This window comes from Micromys minutus (genome assembly GCF_963924665.1).
Source record: "Micromys minutus genome assembly, chromosome: 20".
Classification (NCBI taxonomy): domain Eukaryota; kingdom Metazoa; phylum Chordata; class Mammalia; order Rodentia; family Muridae; genus Micromys; species Micromys minutus.
Window position 1 is genome coordinate 5357867 of NC_137955.1, and position 20719 is coordinate 5378585.

The window sequence follows — 20719 nt, forward strand, 5'->3', positions numbered from 1 at the left end:
TTTCCTTATTTATTGTTACGTTCTCAGTGTTAACTGTGACAAATGCTAACTACCAGGGCACATGGCTCCTATTTGACAGTATCTGCCAGCATTTGAACATAACTGTCCTTGAGCCAGGGATTACATCCTTTAGAGTTTATCGAGCAGATAAACTAGCAGATGTGGAAAACAATGCATCTCGAAAACAACCTTGAGGATGTTACATAAAATGTTCAAAGACGAGAAACAGGGTCAGTGGGGAAAATAGCTTGGTGGGAAGGCATTTTCCGACCACTTGAGAGAGGCCTCAGAGTCAATTCTCCTCAATACTGAAAGCAAAAAAAAACAAAAAGCCAGCAGAGAAGAGACAATATAAATATTCATCAGCAGAGATGACTACATTACCACACACACACACACACACACACACACACACCCCTCTAGAAGGATGCAGATTACTGGTGATACATTCACTGTGAGTGACAACTGGACAGGTAAGAGACAAGGGTGGGAGGAAAACTCACTCTTCTCGTTACCCCTTTAAACACATTTCAGTTGTGATGTATGTAAATCGTTTCCAAGGTTTAAATTGTTGCTTAAAGGAAATAAGAACACATCTGAAAGACAAGACCAAAGCATTTCATGAAATTATGGTTAAAAAAACTCAGGACACGGACTATGCATTTAAGATCTAGTCTTTATTACTGCCATGAACTGTAAAACTGACCTGCTTAATCAGGTTCCATTTGCATAAAGGAAGTCATGGGTACTAGGCAACTAGAAGCTGAAGCATTGGAGTGCTTTTCCTTTGACTCTTACAGCAATGGAAACTGTTAACGTTGATGGGAAGAAGGATTAAGGAATCATGACTAATTCTGAACAACCCCTTAACAACTGTTTGTCTTAACCACCTCTTTTCTGGTTTCATTGGTCTTTGTGTATATAAGATCTAAGGTCAGGGAAGACCCTGCATTATTCCTTTGATTTATAACACTTTGATCACAAAATGTTTTCAATGAACATTTGTGAGCTCTTTGTACTCAGAGTCTAACCAGTTTGGAAAACCATGAACCATGGAGAAGGGGGAGGGGAAGCAATAATTTTGTTAGAAAAGCCAGTGGTGACAGATGGCATGGTAACCACATAAAATTCTATGGCATAATGACAGGACTGTGGGATAAACTAGGGTTGGGGGGCATGAGACTTAATACGTAGTTTGTACTATAATTTATTTGAACACATTATGAGTGTATTTGCCATCTCTACCACACTGTAAGGACTCAGGACTGTCCTTCTGTCCTTTTCGTCTTTCACCAGTTCCAGGGCCAGTGTGTACTGGGTGTTATATAGTCTTTGGATTAAAAAACAGAAGTTCAAAACAAACTGTCCAAAAATTGTAGTTTTATTTTTTGTTTAGAAATCTTCCCACAAATGTAAATATTATTCATAATTTCAGGGCAATCATGGGATATCTGCACCCTCTGCCTCATTTGTTAAGCAAATCTGAGATTCTAGATAAGAAATTATGATGTTTAGGGGTTAGGGATACAGCTCAGTGATAGAACATTGTTAGTCTTGCATAAGTGAAAGGTGCTGACTAGTTTTATGTCAACTTGACACAGGATAGAGTCTTTTAAAACATTGGAACTTCAATGGAGAAAATGCCTCCAAAACATCAAGTTGCCATCAAGCCTGTCAGGCATTTTCTTAACAAGTGATTGATGTGGAAGGGCTCAGCCCATTGTGGGTGGTGCCATCCCTGGGCTGGTGGTCCTGGGTTCTATAAAGAAGCAAGCTGAGCAAGCCATGGAGAGCAAGCCAGCAAGCAGCACCTCCGTAGACCGCAACAGCTGCTGCCCAGGTTCTGACCCTGCTTGAGATCATATTCTAACTTTCTCTGGTGATCAGTGATATGGAAGTATGAGCCAAAGAAACCCTTTTCTCTTCAAGTTGCTTGCCATGGGTTTTATCACAGCAGTGGTAACCCCATCTAATATGTGAAGATCTAAGTTCAATCCCCAACATAGGAATAAAAACCCTCCCTTTAGAATGTACAAGCACAGAGAGAAAAACCTCTAGAACCATTTTAAATTTTGTTTCCTTTGACAACTTTATGCATGCATATTGTTTTACTCATTGTCTTATTGCTGTTCAGAGACACCAGGACCAAGGCAATGCAACTCTTACAAAGAAAAGTGTTTAATCGGGGACTTACTTACAGTTTCAGAGGCTTAGTCCATTATCATTATGGTGAGAAGCATGGAGGTACAGAGGCAGACATGGGGCTGGAGAAGTAGCTAAGAGTTCTATATCCTGATCCCCAGACAGCAGGGAAAGAGAACTGGGCTTGGTAGTTCTGAAACCTGAAACCCATTCCCAGTAATACGTTCCTCCAATAAGGACACAACTACTCCAACAAGGCCACACCTCCTAGTCCTTCTCAAACAGTGCCAATCCCTGATGACTCAGCATTTAAATATATAAGCCTTTGGTGGCAATTCTCAGTCAAACCACCATACATATTTGGTTTTCAACCCACTACCTTTCATACCCTCCCACTCCCACTGAGACTTTCCAACAAGGCCTCTTCTACCCTACCCCTTTTGACTGTTTTGTTTTACTTTAAATTTTCTATTATTTTTCTTCTATGAAAGCTTTCTTTCATCTCCCTCACACCCCAGGAACTCAGTACCTCTAAAGGCCTTTTCGTGTTGAAAGGTGTCTTTACCAGTTATAAACAGTTTTTTCTTTTTATAATTTAATCAACTAATTGGTGCTGTGAATTAAATCTAGGATCTCAAGCATGCATACCAGTAAACCCTATATAGTAGGATTCACTTATTGTAGAAAATGCAAAAGGTAATTTATGACTGAATATTTAGCAACAAATACTTGCTAACTCTTCACTGTTAGCTGAGGACTGGAAGGGTATGAACAGCAGCAGTAAGCCAGGGTCACAGTGTGGAAGGTTAGACAAACAGGGTGCAATGTGCCATGAAACACTGGAGTCAGTATGAGGTGAGTATAAACTCTGTGAGGGAAGAAAAGCAAGTTTTATTTGTGTTGAAGAGCTTTCACCTCTATTTTGAACATATATAACTGTTAAGTTTTCCATCCTTAATTCCAAACAAAAACTCTCTCACTACTGTGAGCAAATACAGGAAAGTTCAAAGAAGGGGCTATGACTGAGGCCGAGGGCGCGGGGGGTGGGCAATGATTTCAAAAGACCCAGTCTAATGTGAAAGGAGAATGTGATGAAACAGGGCCACTCACATGCTGACATCAGGAAGCAGAGGGATTTCTTCGAGTTTCCTTCTTCCGATTTTACATGGGGGCTCCAAGGTCTTTCCTGTTGCAGTAAATATTAAACGGATGGCTTAGGCTTTTATTGGCTCCCGCAGTTTCACTCCTTGGATGCCGCTCTAGTATGGAGCTGAGCTCATACATTTGGTCCCCACATCACTTGGCACTCCAGGCTGCCTCTAAGAACTCAGGCGAGGTGAACCGCCCCTGTTGCTTCTGTCCCGGGTGGATAAGACTGCCCTGGTGTGTTCCATTTCTCCACTGTTCAGCACAAACATGACTACAAAGCCAGGAGCCTTTCATGCAGTTTTATATATTAAATTCTCAATCCACAAACCCTCTACATAATGATTACATCTAATGGACAAAGATACAAACTGTCCTTCTATATGAGATAAAATGACCCACAGAAACCCTTAAAATATTCATATCTACTTATCACTAATTACAGCCACCAGGATCTAGATTCTCCTTCTCAAACTATGTCTTGATTTCTTTCCCCATCTCCTCTCTGCCTCCTGCCTCTACTTCTGCTCCTTGACCTTTCCCTGCCTATCTCTCTCCTGTCCAATCATGTATTGCCTTAACATAAATCTACACTTTCCTCTTTTAATCCACCCTGGAAATTTTTTTGTAGACACAACTATAGGTTATCTTAATATACTAGAGGTTCTTGAATCAATGAAGTTGACTATCAATGTTACTATTATGTCAAATTCCAGGGAAGACTGAGAAGCTCCAATAGAAGTTATACAGGCTAACTACAGATTACTACACTAACTGTAAGTGGTCTGTCTGTAGCATGAGGGAAGCGACACCGTGTTAATGCCTTTTTTATTTGTGTATGGTACATGCACTCTGTGCACGTTTATGTGCACTGGTGTGTGCCAGAGTACATGTGGAGGCCAGAGATAGATATTGGTTATCCCGTCCTTTCACTGAACTGGGGCTCACCAATGTGTCTGGCCATTGAGCTGGCCTATTTGCTATCCCTCGGCATTGGGATCAGCACAGTAGTCGATGTTTCCTGCCATACCTGGCTTTTATGCAGATGATGGGGTTCTGAATTCAGGTCTTCCTATTTTGCCCAGCAGACATTTTATCCAGTAACCCATATCCCCAGTTCTTAGTGCCCTAAGACACAGAACATAAACCTCTCACCCAAGTTATGTTGTCCTGGTCACCACAGACAAAACCTTAAAGCTTACCTGTGGAGGAGACCTCTGCAACACCCATGGGTTCTTTATGCTCCAACCTCATTAGCCATGACATAAGCTCTCCCATGTTGCACAAGTATTTTAAACGAGAATTCACTTGAGAATTCACTCTCCAGATCAAGGTTTTCCTCTTGAAGGCTATTTTCAAAGTCATCACCACACTGTTGCTTTTCCAAACACTTTGTAATGTCAACCCAAGTCTGCTGAAAATGTAGTTCCTAGGATGGATCATGGTATCCTATTCTTTACAGGAGCTAACCATATTGGGATCCAGAGGGGCTTTCCATGTTCAAAGGCTTTGAGCTTTCCACGGGCCCCTCCCTACATATGCTGAACAGTGAGCTGCTACTGAAATTTGGCCAAGACTTTCTGTTTGCCTAGTAACACCATCCCAGTGAAGTTTTACCTCTGCCTGACAATGGGATTTGATTACTTTCATTATGTTCTTAGTAGAGGAAGCTTTTAATTTTAATAACATGTTTATATACAACCATTCCAGCTGTTACCTATAAGTTAATACTTTAGAGTGGAGTTTCTTGCCTTTAGTCAAAGGATTTGAAATTCCCTCTCTTTATTCAATAGCTAGGAATCCACTTAGCCCAAGTTATCCAGTCCTATCTGTCAAGCACAAGGTTTCATGTCAACAGAGTACCTTGATGGACTTGGTGAGCACTTTCTCTAAGCTTCCTAAGCACACAGCTTCCCTGATGACAAAGGCTGCAGACACTGTACCATGGGGAGAACATTCTAGAGCAGCTTCTGGGTATCTGAAAACAATGGTTGGGAAACAGGAATAACACAGCTGGACAGGTAGACCCACCTGTGTCTCAGGAAGTGGAACATGCAGGAATATTCAACCAAATACAAACCCAAATAGAGTGTGGTGGCATCCAACTATAAACATAACAATGGGGGTTGTGTGGCTGAGACACTGAGCCTTTGCTCTCTGGTAGATACAAGTTTGAACATTAAAATACAACAGTAAAGTGAGCTCGTTCTTGTGTACAGTGATGTAACTTTATTGTGGGCAGTCTTTTACACACTGGCTATTAGCTTTTCCAAGGAAGATTTACCACAAAAGCTGTTACGAAGGAGACACACTGGCAATAATAGAAAAGGCTGAAGAGAGTTGTTTGGCTTTTTTTTCTTTTTTTGTCTGAAAGTAGAAGACAAAACTGGGGGTGGGGACATATGTGAGAAGCTTCCAGAGGTTTCTACTACCACCATAAAAATGGCCATGGAGAGCACAGCACTTGCCGGCATGGGTGAAGAGGCCAGAGGCTTGGTGCCCAGCACCGCAAAAATCAAATCAAACTGCACAAAAGGTTTCCCTGCTGTGTACCAGCCTTTGGTACTCTGTATAACTTTATTACAGGGCATAATATTTCATTTAACACAAAGTCCGCTTGGTCTAGAGAACAGACAGGCTCTAATTTTGTTGCCTGCCAGCAAAGTCATTCTTTAGGTATGTGTTGAGACATGGCTCAAAGATGGTGGGAAGTGTGGTCACAGTTCATTTACATTTTCTAGTATCCTACCTGGTTTCTCTCTGAGAGGACTCCCAGGGCCACAATAATGCGGTGCGCTTTGCTCCTCTGCTGCTGAGTTGGAACTTAGGCCCCAATAAAAGGAGTTATCGATCTGGAGGCACACTTAACAGTCAGACAGCAAACCGGCTGCTGCTGAGCCTCTCTCTCTTCTGCTGCTCAGCTGCCCACAGAACATGGGAGCAGCTCCGCAAACGCTCCACTCCAACCCATGCTCTGCTGGAGTTTTAAAAACTTAGTTCCAGTAAGTGTCATCTCTCCACCTGGCACTTCAACACACTGTGACTACAGGATCTCCCTACCACGTTCAGGGGGGCAAGGTCAGAATCCCTGTGGGAAAATAAGAACTGAGCTGAATGTGGTGGCTCATAACTGGACCCTAAGGCTGGGAGGCTGAAGCAGGAGAATTACCATGAGTTCCAGGCTGATCTGGCTCCACCGTGAGATGGTACAAACAAACAAAATAAAAAATAAGCAAAACAAAGAAACAAATGCACAGAAATAAAGGAACAAGAAGAACCCAAATGATACCTGAGTTCCTCTGAGTTTCTCACTGTGACCTCAACAGAAGACGACATTTGAGCTTCTAGTGCAAGACACAAAATTTATATATTAGGCCAGTTAAAACAAAATAAAAATATTAACTAAATAACAGGATTATTAACTTTAGAGATTAAACATTAGAAATGTAAAAAAAAAAAAAAAAAACCCTGCAGACCTAAGAGGAGGAATATAATTGCAATAGAAAGCTGAGAATCATGACGCTCACTACAAACATTTCTGAGCATATTCTGCTGGCCTTGATACATGCAGGCAAATTGTCCCTTAGCTATGAGGCAGAGGGTCAAGGTTGATGCTCTGAGAAAATATTTACCAGAGAAAATGTGATGATTCATTTATCAGTCCAGAAATCTCAAGTATAAAACTTCAAGATATAAGAAGGATCAAATTATATCATGTATGTGATTCAATTTAAAATGTCTTAGCCCTCTTACATTATATTATCTGGATTATAATTGTAAAAAAATCAAATTACATTCATATGAAACTTTTATCAAAAGAAATCAAATCCGTTTTATGAAACTTTATAGTACAATTATTTTTAGTGGGTCTTTTCTTAGGTCACAGTATTTATAATTCCATTTACATCTGTATAATTTTTAAAATTAAAAAACAAAGCAAATCAATAGAAATCTAAGTTTTCCTTTGTAAAACTCCCTCCAGTCTCCAGGCCGGCACCACATGGTGGAATTGACTTGTCCTCCAGACATGGACGCTCCCCGGATCCCTGCTTTATGAAGCATTCAGGCCTCGACTCATTAGGAATGCTTTTTGGTTTGGCTCACGTTGCAAGAAATTCTGGAGCATGTCCATGCCGTCCAGGGACCCCCCGGGCTTCAGGATTAGGTTTCTGTATTTCATTCCAACCTAATAAAAGAAAACATCATGCCTAATAACTCACGGGTACAGCAATCCTCCAGATCCCCAGACACGGGAGAGGTGAGGGTGAAGAAAAGGGGCTTGAGCTGTACTCAAGTCTAGACATTCCCTTTTGCCCACATGCAGCTTGCTCCCTCCTTCCTGTAGTTAAGAGATTTTGGAGCTTCAGCTTCAGGTCTTCCGTGTGTGATATTACTGTCTCCTGTCCTTAGATTGTCAGCCATGAGCTGACAATGTAGGCAGGCAGGGACACCAAACATCGAAACAAAGCACAATTTGCTACTGCTCGTTAGCCCAGTTCCAATGATTCAGCAGGGTTAGCAGAGCAGTGTTCCAGAGGCTATGGGGCTACATGTGCTTCCAAGTGGGAACACCGCTGCTGTCAGTGGCTTCAGGTATTTTTATAAGGGGCTCACAAAAAACCAAAACAACGCCCCACAAAGAAACCTAAGCAACATTCTTATGGATGGTCGAGTGACAAGCATTTCTGAGGGTCAGAAGTGGAATGACAGAAGTCTTTGGGGATGGAAGTCTGGAATTTTAAAACAAACCACAGTTCCTTTGTTTTCATTCACATAAACACACGAGCAGATCAGTTGAAAGAGAACAGCTGCTGCTCAGCATCACATAAGCACAGTTCCTTTCACTGCCCTGGTAATGGATTCCATGGGCCCTAACTCTAGACCTGCATATAAGATAAATGGATAGCGCTCGCATTTATATTACAGGATCTGACCAATACCAGCGATAATCCTGTGGGTACAGGAAGAACTAGAGAATTGCCAGGGATTAAAGTAGTCTCAGTCTGAACTGAAACAAGAGCCTGCTTGTTGCAAGCCTCAGAGTTCACTACTACGTGAAGTAAAACGTGAGTGGTCGGGGGTTACAGCAGCAAATCTACGTAATGTCCCACAGGGAGCACGGACTAAAACTTCACCTACCTGATGTGTGCAATCTTGTGATGCCGGGACAGACAACCAATGTTTACAAAGTTTACACCTATGAACCAGGCAATGTTGTTAACAGGAAAACGTTTGGAAACAAAACAAAACAAACCCTCGAAACACTTTAGGTTAAGTTGGCGGTTCTGCTATTTTAGGTTAAGGTGCGGTTCTTTCTGGGATGTCCTGTTCACAGCTATTGTCAGCTGCATGCAGTCCAGTGGCCTGAGCTGGCCATGCCTGATGCAAGCTCACATTTCATACTTTTACATTTAGTGAATTCTAGTAAGGAGTAAGCAATTAAAGTTAGTGTTTGCTTAAATTCTCTGGCAGCTAGACCAACACAATTATGAAATACATATTTAAGTTTAATTTTTCAATCAACAACATATAAGAATATTTAAAAGTGAAATTAATCTCTTTGGGCCTCAGGTTGGCTTTGGACTTGCTATGCAAGGGATGACTGTGGTCTTCTGACTTCTGTCTTTACCTCCTAAGTGCTGGGATGACGGGCACAAGCCACTACTCCTGGTTCACGCTGTACTGGGGACTGAGCTCAGGCCAAGTGTAGGCCAAGCAAGTGATCTACACGTTACCTGAGCTCTACCTCTCTAGGCTCATGAGTCCCACAACTATTTGTTTAAACACTTCAAGCAGACACAGTGGTGTGTACCTGCACTCCATGCTGCTGGGGAGGCTGGGGGTTGGGGGGTGTCACTTGAATTCCATTGTAATCACAATGTTATCATTTCAACATGTAACCCTTCCACAGGAAGGAGTTTTTTGTAGCTCTGGCTGTCCCTGAAGCCTGCCTCTGCCTGGCACTAAAGGTGTGCACCACCACTGCTTCACTCAGATGGTGTCTTATGTGACTGTTGTTCTGTCTCACATGGACAGCAAACCTGCATCCGCTTCACTGCAGGTGCTCCGAAGTTCTACATTGCTACCGTACGCACAGACACAGGACCTGGAGGATGATGGTGTGGAGGAGGGCTCGTAAACACTGGGAAGGAGAGTGGCAATGTATGGCTTTACCTGTATGCACCTTAAGAAAAGAGCCTGCAGCCAGTGCTACTGAACTTCTTAGTAATTGTGCCAATGAGAATTTGGAGCGGGGTTTAATTTGTGTTGTTTTTATATGTTGAAGAAAATATTAACAAGTTAAAATTTTTTTTCTTATGTGGTCAGCAGTAGTATCATTCCAACAGTAACTGAGAGTCTAAAATATGACTGGCTGTTCTTGTCATAGGCTCCATCATTCTAAGAAGCATATTAGAGCTCCTTAGTCCAGACACACCCCATTTCCTTCCCCTTCCCTCACTGTTGAATGTGTTTCAGTCTGACCACTGTTTTGTATTAGTGTGCAGAACAAGGAAGGCCTGTGCTCTCTGGTACCGTGGCATTAAATATCACACACAATGCAGGTTAAGTTTCTAGAATTGCAACAATATTTAAAACCTTACATCAAGGAAAACTGAAAATATATTCTACCAGCAGAGGACAGAATAACGAGTCCACATTTATGGCGCGCCTCAGTAACGGGTCCTGAGGGAACAAGCAGCACCTCTGTGTCTGCTTTATTCAGTTCCTGGGACCTACATAATCAAAGTCAAGCATTCACCCAACTGAGCTACATCCTCAATGGCCCATTACTATTACTGTTGCTATTGTTATTTTTGAGACAGGAATTATAAAGTGTAACTTCGTCTCTGATTCTTATGCTCCTGCCTCAGCCTTCTAAGCAGTGAGGTTACAAGTGTGTCCCACTATACCTGGCAATAAAGGGCATTTTCCACAGGTATTCCTTGTTCAAGCTCTGCCTATTACATACACCATTACTAGAAAACATGGTGCACGCCTTTGATCCCAGAAGAATAGGCAGATCTTTGAGTTCGAGGCTAGCCAAGGCTACACAGTGAAACTCTGCAAAAAACAACAACAAAAAGACTTATATCTATAATATTACAGAAAAATAACAAAATATTAAGACACTGCCCAAGATGCAACATCTAACAGTGTTGTCCACTGAGTGTGAGAGTTTAGTTGGGGAGTTTCACGGAGAGAGGAAGGAGGCGGGCGTGGCAAACTTTTGTGCACTGTGAAGAGATGGCGCAGGCAGAGCAGGGCACTGTTTAGTCTCAGAGCATGTGGCTCAGCACAGCTCAGTCTTCCTCTGCTTATGCTTCCAACTAAGTTGATTTAATTTCCTCAATTATAGAGCGATGTTCCTTTAATAGTTCCATTTCCCTTGCACTGAAGCTCTGAGAAGACAAGAGTCATTTTTGTTTACAGGATCTAGCTTTTGTTAAGGATAAAACAGTAGTCAAGTGAATCTTAGTGTTTAGGAAGGTGCTACACTGAGTGAGAAGCAGGTAGAAGACATCGGCCACAGGAGAGAATGCTGGCCTCTAGCCATCCAGTGGTGTTTTCACAATAAGGAAACCTGAACTGTCAGAGGCAGGGAGAGGATCTCTAAGGTCCTCTGGAGACTGCAGGTCAGATCCTATCGGCTCTCCTAGGAAGGGGAATCAATCAGTGGCTAGAGGTTTAGAATCCTCAAAGAGCTGCACATATCTTTTGGCATGGTGAAGGCCCTTTCTAACCCTGAGGGTTTCTAAGGAAAGGTTAGGCTATGGAGTCAGACCCAGACTTGAACTGTGGCTTGATACTACTGTGTACTTGGCCTTGGCTTCCTCGTCTATAAAATGGGAATATGCCATCCTTATATTTTCCAGGCTGTTAGGCGCATAGTGGGACTTGGTAACTCCTACCCCTGCCCCCAGGCACTTTCTTATCTATCTATGTTCAGGGAAATAACTGCAGTCTTGCTTTGACATTTCCTGAAAATTACTTGTCTTCTAATAAAGCTAAAAAACACAAGAGACTGTGGCTCCACCATCAGTGAGGAAGAATATTAACTAGGAGAAGGCCTTCATATTTTAATAGCAAATGTAATTACCTATGCAGGATGCTCACCATTTATCAGTTATGAAAACATGGGAAGGAAACTGTCTCCCACTAGCTTTGTACCCTGGCGGCAGCATACACGCACAAAGCTTTCTCTTTCAACCCAGCCAGTCCAGGGGCAGCACCAGGCTTGTCTCCTTCCGTGTGGACCAGAGTGAGTGCCCTGCCCAGGACAGGTGAGGCCATGTGGGTACCTGTCAGCAGAGTGGACTTTGAGATGTTGCATGGTTCACAGTGCCCTGTGGCACATCCTGTGTTTTCTCTGAGGGTGAGGTGATCTAGGATAGAGGGAAAAAACAAGACCAAATGCCTTTGAGGAAAACAAGGGGGGAAAGAAAAAGAAAGGAAGGCTGTGCTGGTGCTCACAAGGATGTGGGGAAGAAATGAAGGAGGAACCATGTGATTTGAAGGTTTCCTGGAAATCCAATCAGTAAAGGCAGTGGCATGGGACAGGAGAGAAACAACCCTAGCAGCAGTGTATTTTAGATGAGTAAGTCAGTGAAAGAATTGGGGGAGGGGGGCCAGAGGAAGGTCCAAGACAGATACAACTTTAAGGTAGAGGAAACACAAAGGTGAATAAAGCAATCTCTTTTATGAAGTCTCCTGACCCAGAAAGGGAGATAAGAAATAGATAACTGGGCACTGGGTGTGGTGGTCCACACCTATAATCCCAGTGCTTAGGAAGCCAATGTAGAAATACGGAGTTTGGGGCTAGTCTGGGCTTCACAGGAAAACCTGTCTTAAAACATAAGGTAGCCTATTAAGGCTCTAGTGGAACCACAAAGAAGGCACCTTAAAAAAGGAAGAAAAAAAAAGGAGAGGTTGGGGGACCTAAGCCTCGTGGCATAGGCTTGTAATCTCAGTTATTCGGGAGGCTAAGGCAGGAGGATCACAATTTTAAGGTCAGCCTGGGCTACCAGGCTGCCAGGCTAGACTGGGCAGCTTAGTGCAGCCAATCCTCAATCAGGAGGCCAAGCCCCATAGTCCAGTGTGGAGTGCTTGCCTAGCACTTCCAAGGCCCCTCAGAGGTCAAAAGAACAACATCCTGCACTAGCTGGGATTCAAGACTTGCAAAGAAATCCGCTGACTGCGTGGTACCCCACCGCAACCCAGCAACTGGACGGTTTGGGCTAAAGGAGCACACATTCAAAGCCATCCTAGGGTGCACAGTCAGACTCTGCAGATTGCAATAAAATCAACCCCATTCCTTTTGTCTTTTCCATCAGACGACACCCAAGGCTGTTAAGGAATCAGATTTAACAAAGAGCATTGTGTGCACAGAAACACAGAGGAGCCAGAACAGAGAGAACTGATTCTCTCTGTGAAGGACACCGTCACAGGAGGGCACAAACCCACATCGGCCTGTAGCAGCACACTGCAGGAACTGAGCCTAACTCCTGTTTACAGTGTGCTGGCCTTCTGAATACTGAAATCCCTTTCCAATTCAAATATGATTCTTCCATGTATGCTAGTGCATGTAAGGTCTTCCTGTGATACCACAGACTAAAACACTCTAGTTAAACCATCTTGATTTTCTCAGATCTCTTTCTAAAGCAATGCCTGGTTGCTTTTCTCCTTTATGATGGAAGAAACAAAGCTTTGAATTTCTCTAACAGAGAGGAAGACAGTCTGGCAGAGCAGTAGCAATAGCCTGAGCCCAATGTCTATTATCTCTAAGGAAAACTTCCCACAAACACGTTGCCTTATCCAAAAATAAAAATAAAAATAAAAATAAGGGCTTAGTTAAAATATTCCCATTTTTTTTTTCAATCCTGTGCTTAGAGGCTGGAGTTTGAAACTACATTTGGTGAACTTAAAGATACCCTGCAAGAGTACCAGAGCTGGCTAAGGGGCACTAAACCCAAGCAGCTCTTAAGATAACTGTCAGGGCTGGAGACATTACATCTGCAGAGACAGCCTCACCATATTCTAGTAGGAACAGACTTTAGGAGTGTGTGTGTGTTCTCTATGTGTACACGTGTATGAGGGTAGAAGTGTGAGGGTTTACATATGTGTACGTGCCATGTGTGTATATGTTTCTGTGTGTATGTTTATACATGCATATGAAAACATCAATGTGAGAGCCTCTGTGTGCTGTATGCATGTGTGTAGGTTAGAGGTCAATACTGACTTCACAGTCCTCTAGGATTAGACACAGGACTCTCACTAGCCTGGAGTGCACTGATTCAGCTAGACTGGCTGGCGAGAAAGCACTCAGGCCTTTGCCAGTGGTGACGTACTGTGCTGTGGTGCCTGGCTTCCATATAGGTGCTGGAGGTGCTGACTCATGTCCCCATGCTTGTAAGGTAAGATTTACCAACAAAACGATCTCCCAAGCCTGAATTTCGAGATAAAACAATAAACAAATTAAATAGCTAAAATGTGGTAGCTACTCACTAGAGAGAATAATCTGGGAAGAAAAAAAACCAGAGAAAATATGGGTAGCAGAGTCTGAGGCTGCAACAGGAGGGGCCCAGTTCTGGCACTTGGAGAGAGGTCCCAGAGCAGAAGACAGCTGCATCATGAAAGAGTCAACACTGCAGTTCGGTACTCAGAAGGCTGCAGGTTGACATTTGGCCCTTCTATGTTTGTTTTCCCAGTGAGCAGTACACCCTCTGCAGTGCTGCTTGCCAGGGCATGAAGGGGCTGGTCAGAGCAGACCCCAGGCTGTGCAGGACAGCAGATGTTCTGTACAGTGTGACCAATGTGCTTTCCTGATCCCAGCCGTTCCAGGGCTCGGGCTGATTCCTTACATGTCCAGCTACCTTCTCAAAACGCTCCAAACACTCTGGGGAGTGTGAGGCCTTGAGCCAGCAGAGCTTCTGTGACAGACTGTGAAGGATGGTCCCTATGACTTCAGACCAAGTGCAGCACTGCTTTATACTGTAACAATTCTCATAGCTCCTCTGCTATGTAACCAACCTCTCTGTGTGTGCCAGACTAAAGGCCACCCAGACCACGTGCCACCACCTTCTGCAGTGCTGGCTGATAGCTGTGCTGAGGTCACACAGAACGAGCAGTGCTTGTCATACACCGCTCAAGAACAGTGTTTCTTCTTCTCTGTCTCAGCTGTAGGAACAATGGGAGCCTTTTCATAGGACAGGAGTGTTGTGCCAGGAATTTTAAATTTTTGATAAATATTTGTATTCTGTAAGTCAGGTGCTAGAGTAAATATTTGTAAAACAAAACAAAGAGAAGCCGAAGCCACCCCACAAAAACAAACAGAGCATTCACTACAGGAGGGGGAGGGGTCAAATGGCTGTTCAAACGCAGTGGAGACAGGGCGGAGGAGAGTGAGGGCCTCCCCGGCCTCGGATTCTTGAGCCAGGTCTGTAACTGCTGTCATGGCAAGGCAGTGAGAAATGACAGGATTCCTCAGAGCGTTTGAAAGAAAAAGGTAAAAACTGAAAACTCAAAGCAGCCTGCTGGTACAAGTAGACACCCCTGAGTCATGCCGCATCCAGAAACTCAGTGGAGCTGGGTGGCATTTCTAACATCCCAGGAAACAGCTCGGGTGATGGGATCTTAGTCTCTCCGAGTTCACTCTTGTCCTGGCCTAATGAAAGGCAGCCTGGCTGCCTGCCAAGCTTCAGAGCTTGGGTACCAGAAGCACAGAGAAACCTGATGGCGGTTGCTTCTGCAGGAGGGATCTAGAATTAGGCTGCGGCTCTGACAGCTGGAGGAGTGGAGGCCGGGACGAGCGGACGGGTGAAGGCACAGAGGGAGTGCATGCCGGCACCAGGAAGCCTGATGGGTAAGAGGGGCCAGGGACATGTCCTGCCTGAACCTTTCCCAGGCCAGTTTTGTTTTCTTTGAAACACTATTTCTGCTGGGCTTGGTGGTACAGGCTTGGAATCCCAGCACTCAGAAAGCTGAGGCAGGAGAATTGCTATTAGTTTGAGGCCAGCTGGAGTTACAAAGCAAAACTGTCTCAAAAACACCACCACTGTCTTAGTCAGGGTTTCTATTCCTGTACAAACATCATGACCAAGAAGCAAGCTGGGGAGGAAAGGGTTTATTCAGCTCACACCTCCACATTGCTGTTTATCACCAACTGGAACTCAAGCAGGTCAGGAAGCAGGAGCTGATGCAGAGGCCATGGAGGGATGTCACTTACTGGCTTGCTTCCCCTGCCTTGCTCAGACTGCTTTCTTATAGAACCCAGGTCTACCAGCCCAGGGATGTCTCCACCCACAACGGGCGGGGTCCTCCCCGCCTTGAGCACTAGTTGAGGAAATGCCTTACAGCTGGATCTCATGGAGGCATTTCCTCAGCTGAGGCTCCTCTCTCTGTGATAACTGCAGCTTGTGTCAAGTTGACACAAAACCAGCCAGTAAAACCAGCAAGCACCACCACCACCTATAACAACAAAAACAGCCAAATACCAAACAACAAAGTAGCTTGTGCTGAGTTCTTGGAGTGTGTGTGGACTGTGTGGAGAAAGGAGCAACTGCATGAGGGGCCATCCCTCACCACCCAGAGTCATCAGTGATCAGGTGCACTTTTGTTCTAACCATATTTTAAGAATATTGTATAAAATCCTTTGTAAAGAACGTTTCCATTTTATGTAATAGATACTTCAAACAATCCAGCAAAAGCCATAAGCAAAGGTTTACTAAAGCCTTTCCCATGCACGCACTTTAGTTTATAAGTTAATTGGGAGGATGGAAGGGGATTACTCTGGTCTGGATAATCTATAACAGCTCATAAAATATTTTTATGTAGTGTTTTAAAATATTCTTAGATTATTTATGTGTATGAGTGTTTTGCTCCTTTGAATGGATGTATATAACATGTGTGCCTGGGGTCTTTAGAGGTCAGAAGAGGTGTTAGATCCCCTGGAACTGAAGTTACAGATGGTTGTGAGCCATTAAGTGGGTGCTGGGAACCAACCCTGAGTCCTCTATAAGAACAACACATGCTCTTAACCACTGAGCCATCTTTTTAGCCCCAAGAATGGCTTTTTGAATGGGGATTTAAAGAACAGTATGATTTTTGAGGGGCAATTTTTGTTTTAAAACAGGGTCTCATGAAGCTCATCACCTTGAACTTATGTAGACAAAGTGATCTTAAACTCCTGATCCTCCTGCCTCTACCTCTCATGCTGGAATCACAGGCATGTGTCACTGTTCCTGGCTTAAAGAGCCACACATTTAAAGTGCAATGCATAGAAGGGATACATGTGTGAGGGTGGCTGGAGTTGAGAGACTCCCCCTCTACTTCTGAGCCACATTCCTGCCTCAATCTTCTTTACAAAGGGAAACTGGACTAGGTAATCCCAGAGCCCAGGAAGATGAAGCAAGTGGTTTACTCGTTTGATGCCGCCTTGCATTATGTATGAGACTTGGGATGGGATAACAAGAAAGAGGGGCAGAGGCAGTTTAGGGAGTAAACAGGCTGCGGGCTCAGGGTGATGAAGGCCATCAATGGAGAATGGGGCAGGCCTCAGAGCTGACTGGAGGGCCAGCTGAGGTTAGCCAGCGTGACTCAACAGTAGGGCAAGTAAATGACTCACACTGTTTCTCTCCAGAAGACCCACTGAGGGCACCATCTCAACACAGGACAGTGGAGGACGGAGGGGTGGGCATACTGAAAGTCATGCAGAAGTCAGAATGTTAAACAGGAGTATCAGACTTGGTGACTGGGTGAGAAAAGCAAGCTTAAAGATCTGCTGGGTGAGACAGGACAGGAGAGGGGACACTTGGAATATATTCTAGCATGGTTACTCTGGAGGCATTTTTTGGAGAGAGGCAGAGGAAATAGAACCCTAAATATACGGGGTATTTCAATGTGTATGCGGAGGGGAGCTACTTAGTAGACAGACAAAAGCCCAAAGAACAAGTTGGCTGATTGAAATAAGCATTGGGCTTGACTGCGGTAATTTGTTCTCATTTCTGAACCAAACAGAACTTAGAAACACACTGGAAATATACCAGCCTCAGACACAGTTGACAGCCGTGTTGATGGGCAGGAGACTGGGGTCTGTAGCAGGAGGGCTTGGCTGGCAGCCACCTGGCAGCCACCTCCCAGTGCCTGGGAAGGAATGGCTCAGGTTAATGAAGCAGCTCAAGTTACCCCAAAGGCACTTAGGTTACAAACTATGCAGTGGTGGAGTGCGCTGGCCACAGAAAAAGGATGCCTCCCACAGAAAATGTACAAAGAAACCTGTAAAGAATATCGAAACACAGAGACTATTTACATCAGGAAGAAGTTTGCCTTTCTTTCTCAACCTCTTGTAAACCAGAAACACTGCATGGCACATGTCAAAACTAGTAGCCATAAACTCCCAAGTGCATAAACAAGGCTTTGAATTTTTAATTATGCAATATACTGGAATGTTAATAAGCAAGAAAGTACAGTAGGTTTTTAAAAAACCTGTAGAATTAAGAGTTAATCACTTGTACACTAAAATTTAATGATGTATGATGATTTAAAGTTAAAAGCTGCTACCAAGTGTCTTACTCGAAACTGTAGCTATTACAGTACCTTATACCGGAGCTAAGGAGAGAGTAACCACAAGATTAACACAAGGGTAAAAAGCCATACAATACCTCTGGATTCATAATCCCTTCTTTCTTAAAACAGCTGTGAAACATGTCCATGGAAAAGACTTCACTCCAAAGATATCCATAATATTGGCCATCATACCCTCCTGCCAAATGTCCGAAAGTAGCTGGCATATTTGTGCCTTAAAAAAAGATACACTTCAATCATAATGATGCAAATGCTAATTAATCAACTTGAACTTGTTAGCTTTCCTTTAGGGAGCCTAGCTGTGAGGAGAAAGTGAAGGACAGTATCTCACTGGTTGGTTTGTACCCTTGGCCAAGATGTTCACAAGCCTTTCTACTGTCAGGAGCTCAGCCCCAGCTCTGGAATGTCTAAAACAATTTCTGAAGCTTTGCCCACATCCATCAGTAGCTCAGGGGGAAGTTAGCCCATAGGAACCGATGTACCTTCTAAATACTCTATTAATAACCCTACTTTTTGCTGGAGCCCCAAACCCCAGGTATTGGGAGTCAAATACAAACCCACTCCCTTCTTGTATCTAAGATGACTCAAAATAAAATGGCATTTGTGTAGGTTGATAATTCCTGAAAATGAAGTGTTTTGAAAGCGATTTATGAAGTGAGTCTACACTGGGCTGCCATTTTGTCAGAGACACAATATTGCTCCTAGGTTTCCAGATCAGGAAGTGAGGAAGTGAGGCTCAGATGACTCAATGGCCACTCTTATCTTAATATCCTCTATAACTGTGTCTGATTCATCTTAGCAACAATTGCCTTTGTGAAAAAGTTTACTTTACAGCTGACATCCAAATAGATAATTTTAGTTGGCTTAAAGTAGTCATGTAAGTCTAGACTGACACAATAGCAAACCCTGAGTATTCTATTAGAAACTGCCAGTTAAAAGCACTGGAGTCAGAAAATAAGGAGGTTCCTGTTTCTCCCTGAAATGCCCCTTCTGTCGAATTCTTACTGAAAATCACAGGGAAGTCCTGGTGCACACGGGGAGGGAGGGGACAGGCAGGTGCTGCCAAACGGGAATAGCTGTGCTCTGGGGCGGAGGCCAATTGCTCACGCCTGATTACACTGAAATGCTGTGACTGTGGAGCCACCTCCCCTTCAAGCACATTTAGACAGGACAACTCTTAAGGCCGAGTGTGCTTATCTGAGAGCTGAGGTCTGATTGCAGAGAATAGAAAGGAATGAAATGAGCTTTGAGGAACTCCACCCTCTTGTAAGGCTAAGGATACTCTGAGGTTTCATAAGAAAAATGAATTCAGGTGCTCCTGCCTCATACCTGGTGTAGCTGCAACTCCCAAAATTTCTGTGCAGTATTTAGCGTATTCGCTCTCGGCATCCAGCGATGCATTGGTATGGAGAGACTGGTCAACTTTGCTCAAAACAATTTGGCGCAGTGTCAGAAGACCTAATAAGGTTAAGAGTGAACAATGTGTTGGAGAGAGAACTATGTGTTCTAATACATACAGAGATTTGAAAAGAAGACAATTCAGTACAGTTCATCACAAAAGAGTAGCAAGGTAAAACAGCATCCAGACCATATATGACTTAGGAGGAAACCGTCCCCTTAGACACAGTCCCAAGTGCTATCATTCCAACACACCCAGTGTTCCTCCATGCACACACACAGCACTCCTGGGGTATGCTATTAAAGTCAATGTCTGACAGGAGCTGCCAGGAGTTCTGCATTAAATCCTACTTGCTTTCTTCTCTAGAATGTTGAATCATACCTGTGTTGACCAGTCTAGAAGCAACAAGTTTCTCAAGTAGCTCGTCTGTGATAGGGTGGCCATCTTTATAATGTTTTGACAGTTTTCGCAGGGAATCAATGTCCCACACCCAGTTTTCGAGCATTTGTGATGGCACCTCTACAAAGTCAGTTTCCACATTTGTTCCACTAAACCGTGCAAAGTCAGTCTAGAAAGCAAACATAGAAGTATTTTTTAAAAACACTGAGTAAAACTATACATGCAACGAATTCTAATGAGACCCACCACACTTAAGGCAGAATGAGAACAACGCTCTCTGCAGCTCACTGTCTGAAGGTGGTCTACTGTGTGAGGCTGTGAATGTGACCCCAGCACTTGGGGTTAGGGGAGAAGGCAAATGATTTCCCTTTGATAAACAGTCTCTCTCAAGCTCCTCCTTGCAGTTGGCTATTCGTGTTTACTCAATACATGCCTTTCTGGGCATTCACCACTGTTGCTCAACTACTCAAGTTTAAATCAGTTAAAGAGTTAAGTTACAACATTCCAGACTGGGGTGTGTGTGTGTGTGTGTGAGTGTGTGTGTGTGTTGTTTTGTGTTCTAAAATTTATACCAGTGATCCTAAGACAGCGATGCTGTGGGAAGCCTGAGCTAGACCTCTCAGATCCAGTGGCCTGGAAGGTGAGCCTGCAAATGAGTTGCAAGTGGGTGAGTGAATGTGAGCAGAGGGTGAAAGAAGCAGTACACTCAGGGTCAAAACCTCTGTGCTGGAAAGAAGGCACTCACTCTCTCAGAGGGCCGGGCCAAGAGTTCTGAAAGCCACGTTTCAAAGATTCTTGATTGAGCTTGCTGTTGTAAAAAGCACCCAAGCAGAAAGACAGAGATTCCGAACAATACTTGTGGCTTATTTTCTGCCATTTTCATTCTCTCCATTTTCATTCTCTTTCCAGGCTAGTGTTTTAGATCATCACCCCATCCACGAAGTGCTGCAAACCATGAGCAGCAGAGAAGAGTCAGCAAGGACCACAGGGGTGGGTACAGGACAGGACCCTCCTGTTTCCATGCCTCCACCCCATCTCCTCTCCTGAGGCCTC

The 20719-nt window shown here is 43.8% G+C and overlaps 1 protein-coding gene across 1 annotated transcript in view; it reads right to left on the bottom strand.

The window, feature by feature from the left end:
- Positions 1 to 7119: 7119 nt before the first annotated feature.
- Positions 7120 to 20719, bottom strand: part of NLN (neurolysin) — an 82414-nt gene continuing 68814 nt past the window's right edge. Inside the window, exons 10-13 of the mRNA XM_080933563.1 lie at positions 19649 to 19835; positions 19198 to 19326; positions 17946 to 18082; positions 7120 to 7474 (exon numbers count right to left, since the gene is read on the bottom strand). Coding sequence (XP_080789689.1) covers positions 7340 to 7474; positions 17946 to 18082; positions 19198 to 19326; positions 19649 to 19835 — 588 coding nt within the window. The 3' untranslated portion in view covers positions 7120 to 7339. The remainder of the gene's footprint in view (positions 7475 to 17945; positions 18083 to 19197; positions 19327 to 19648; positions 19836 to 20719) is intronic.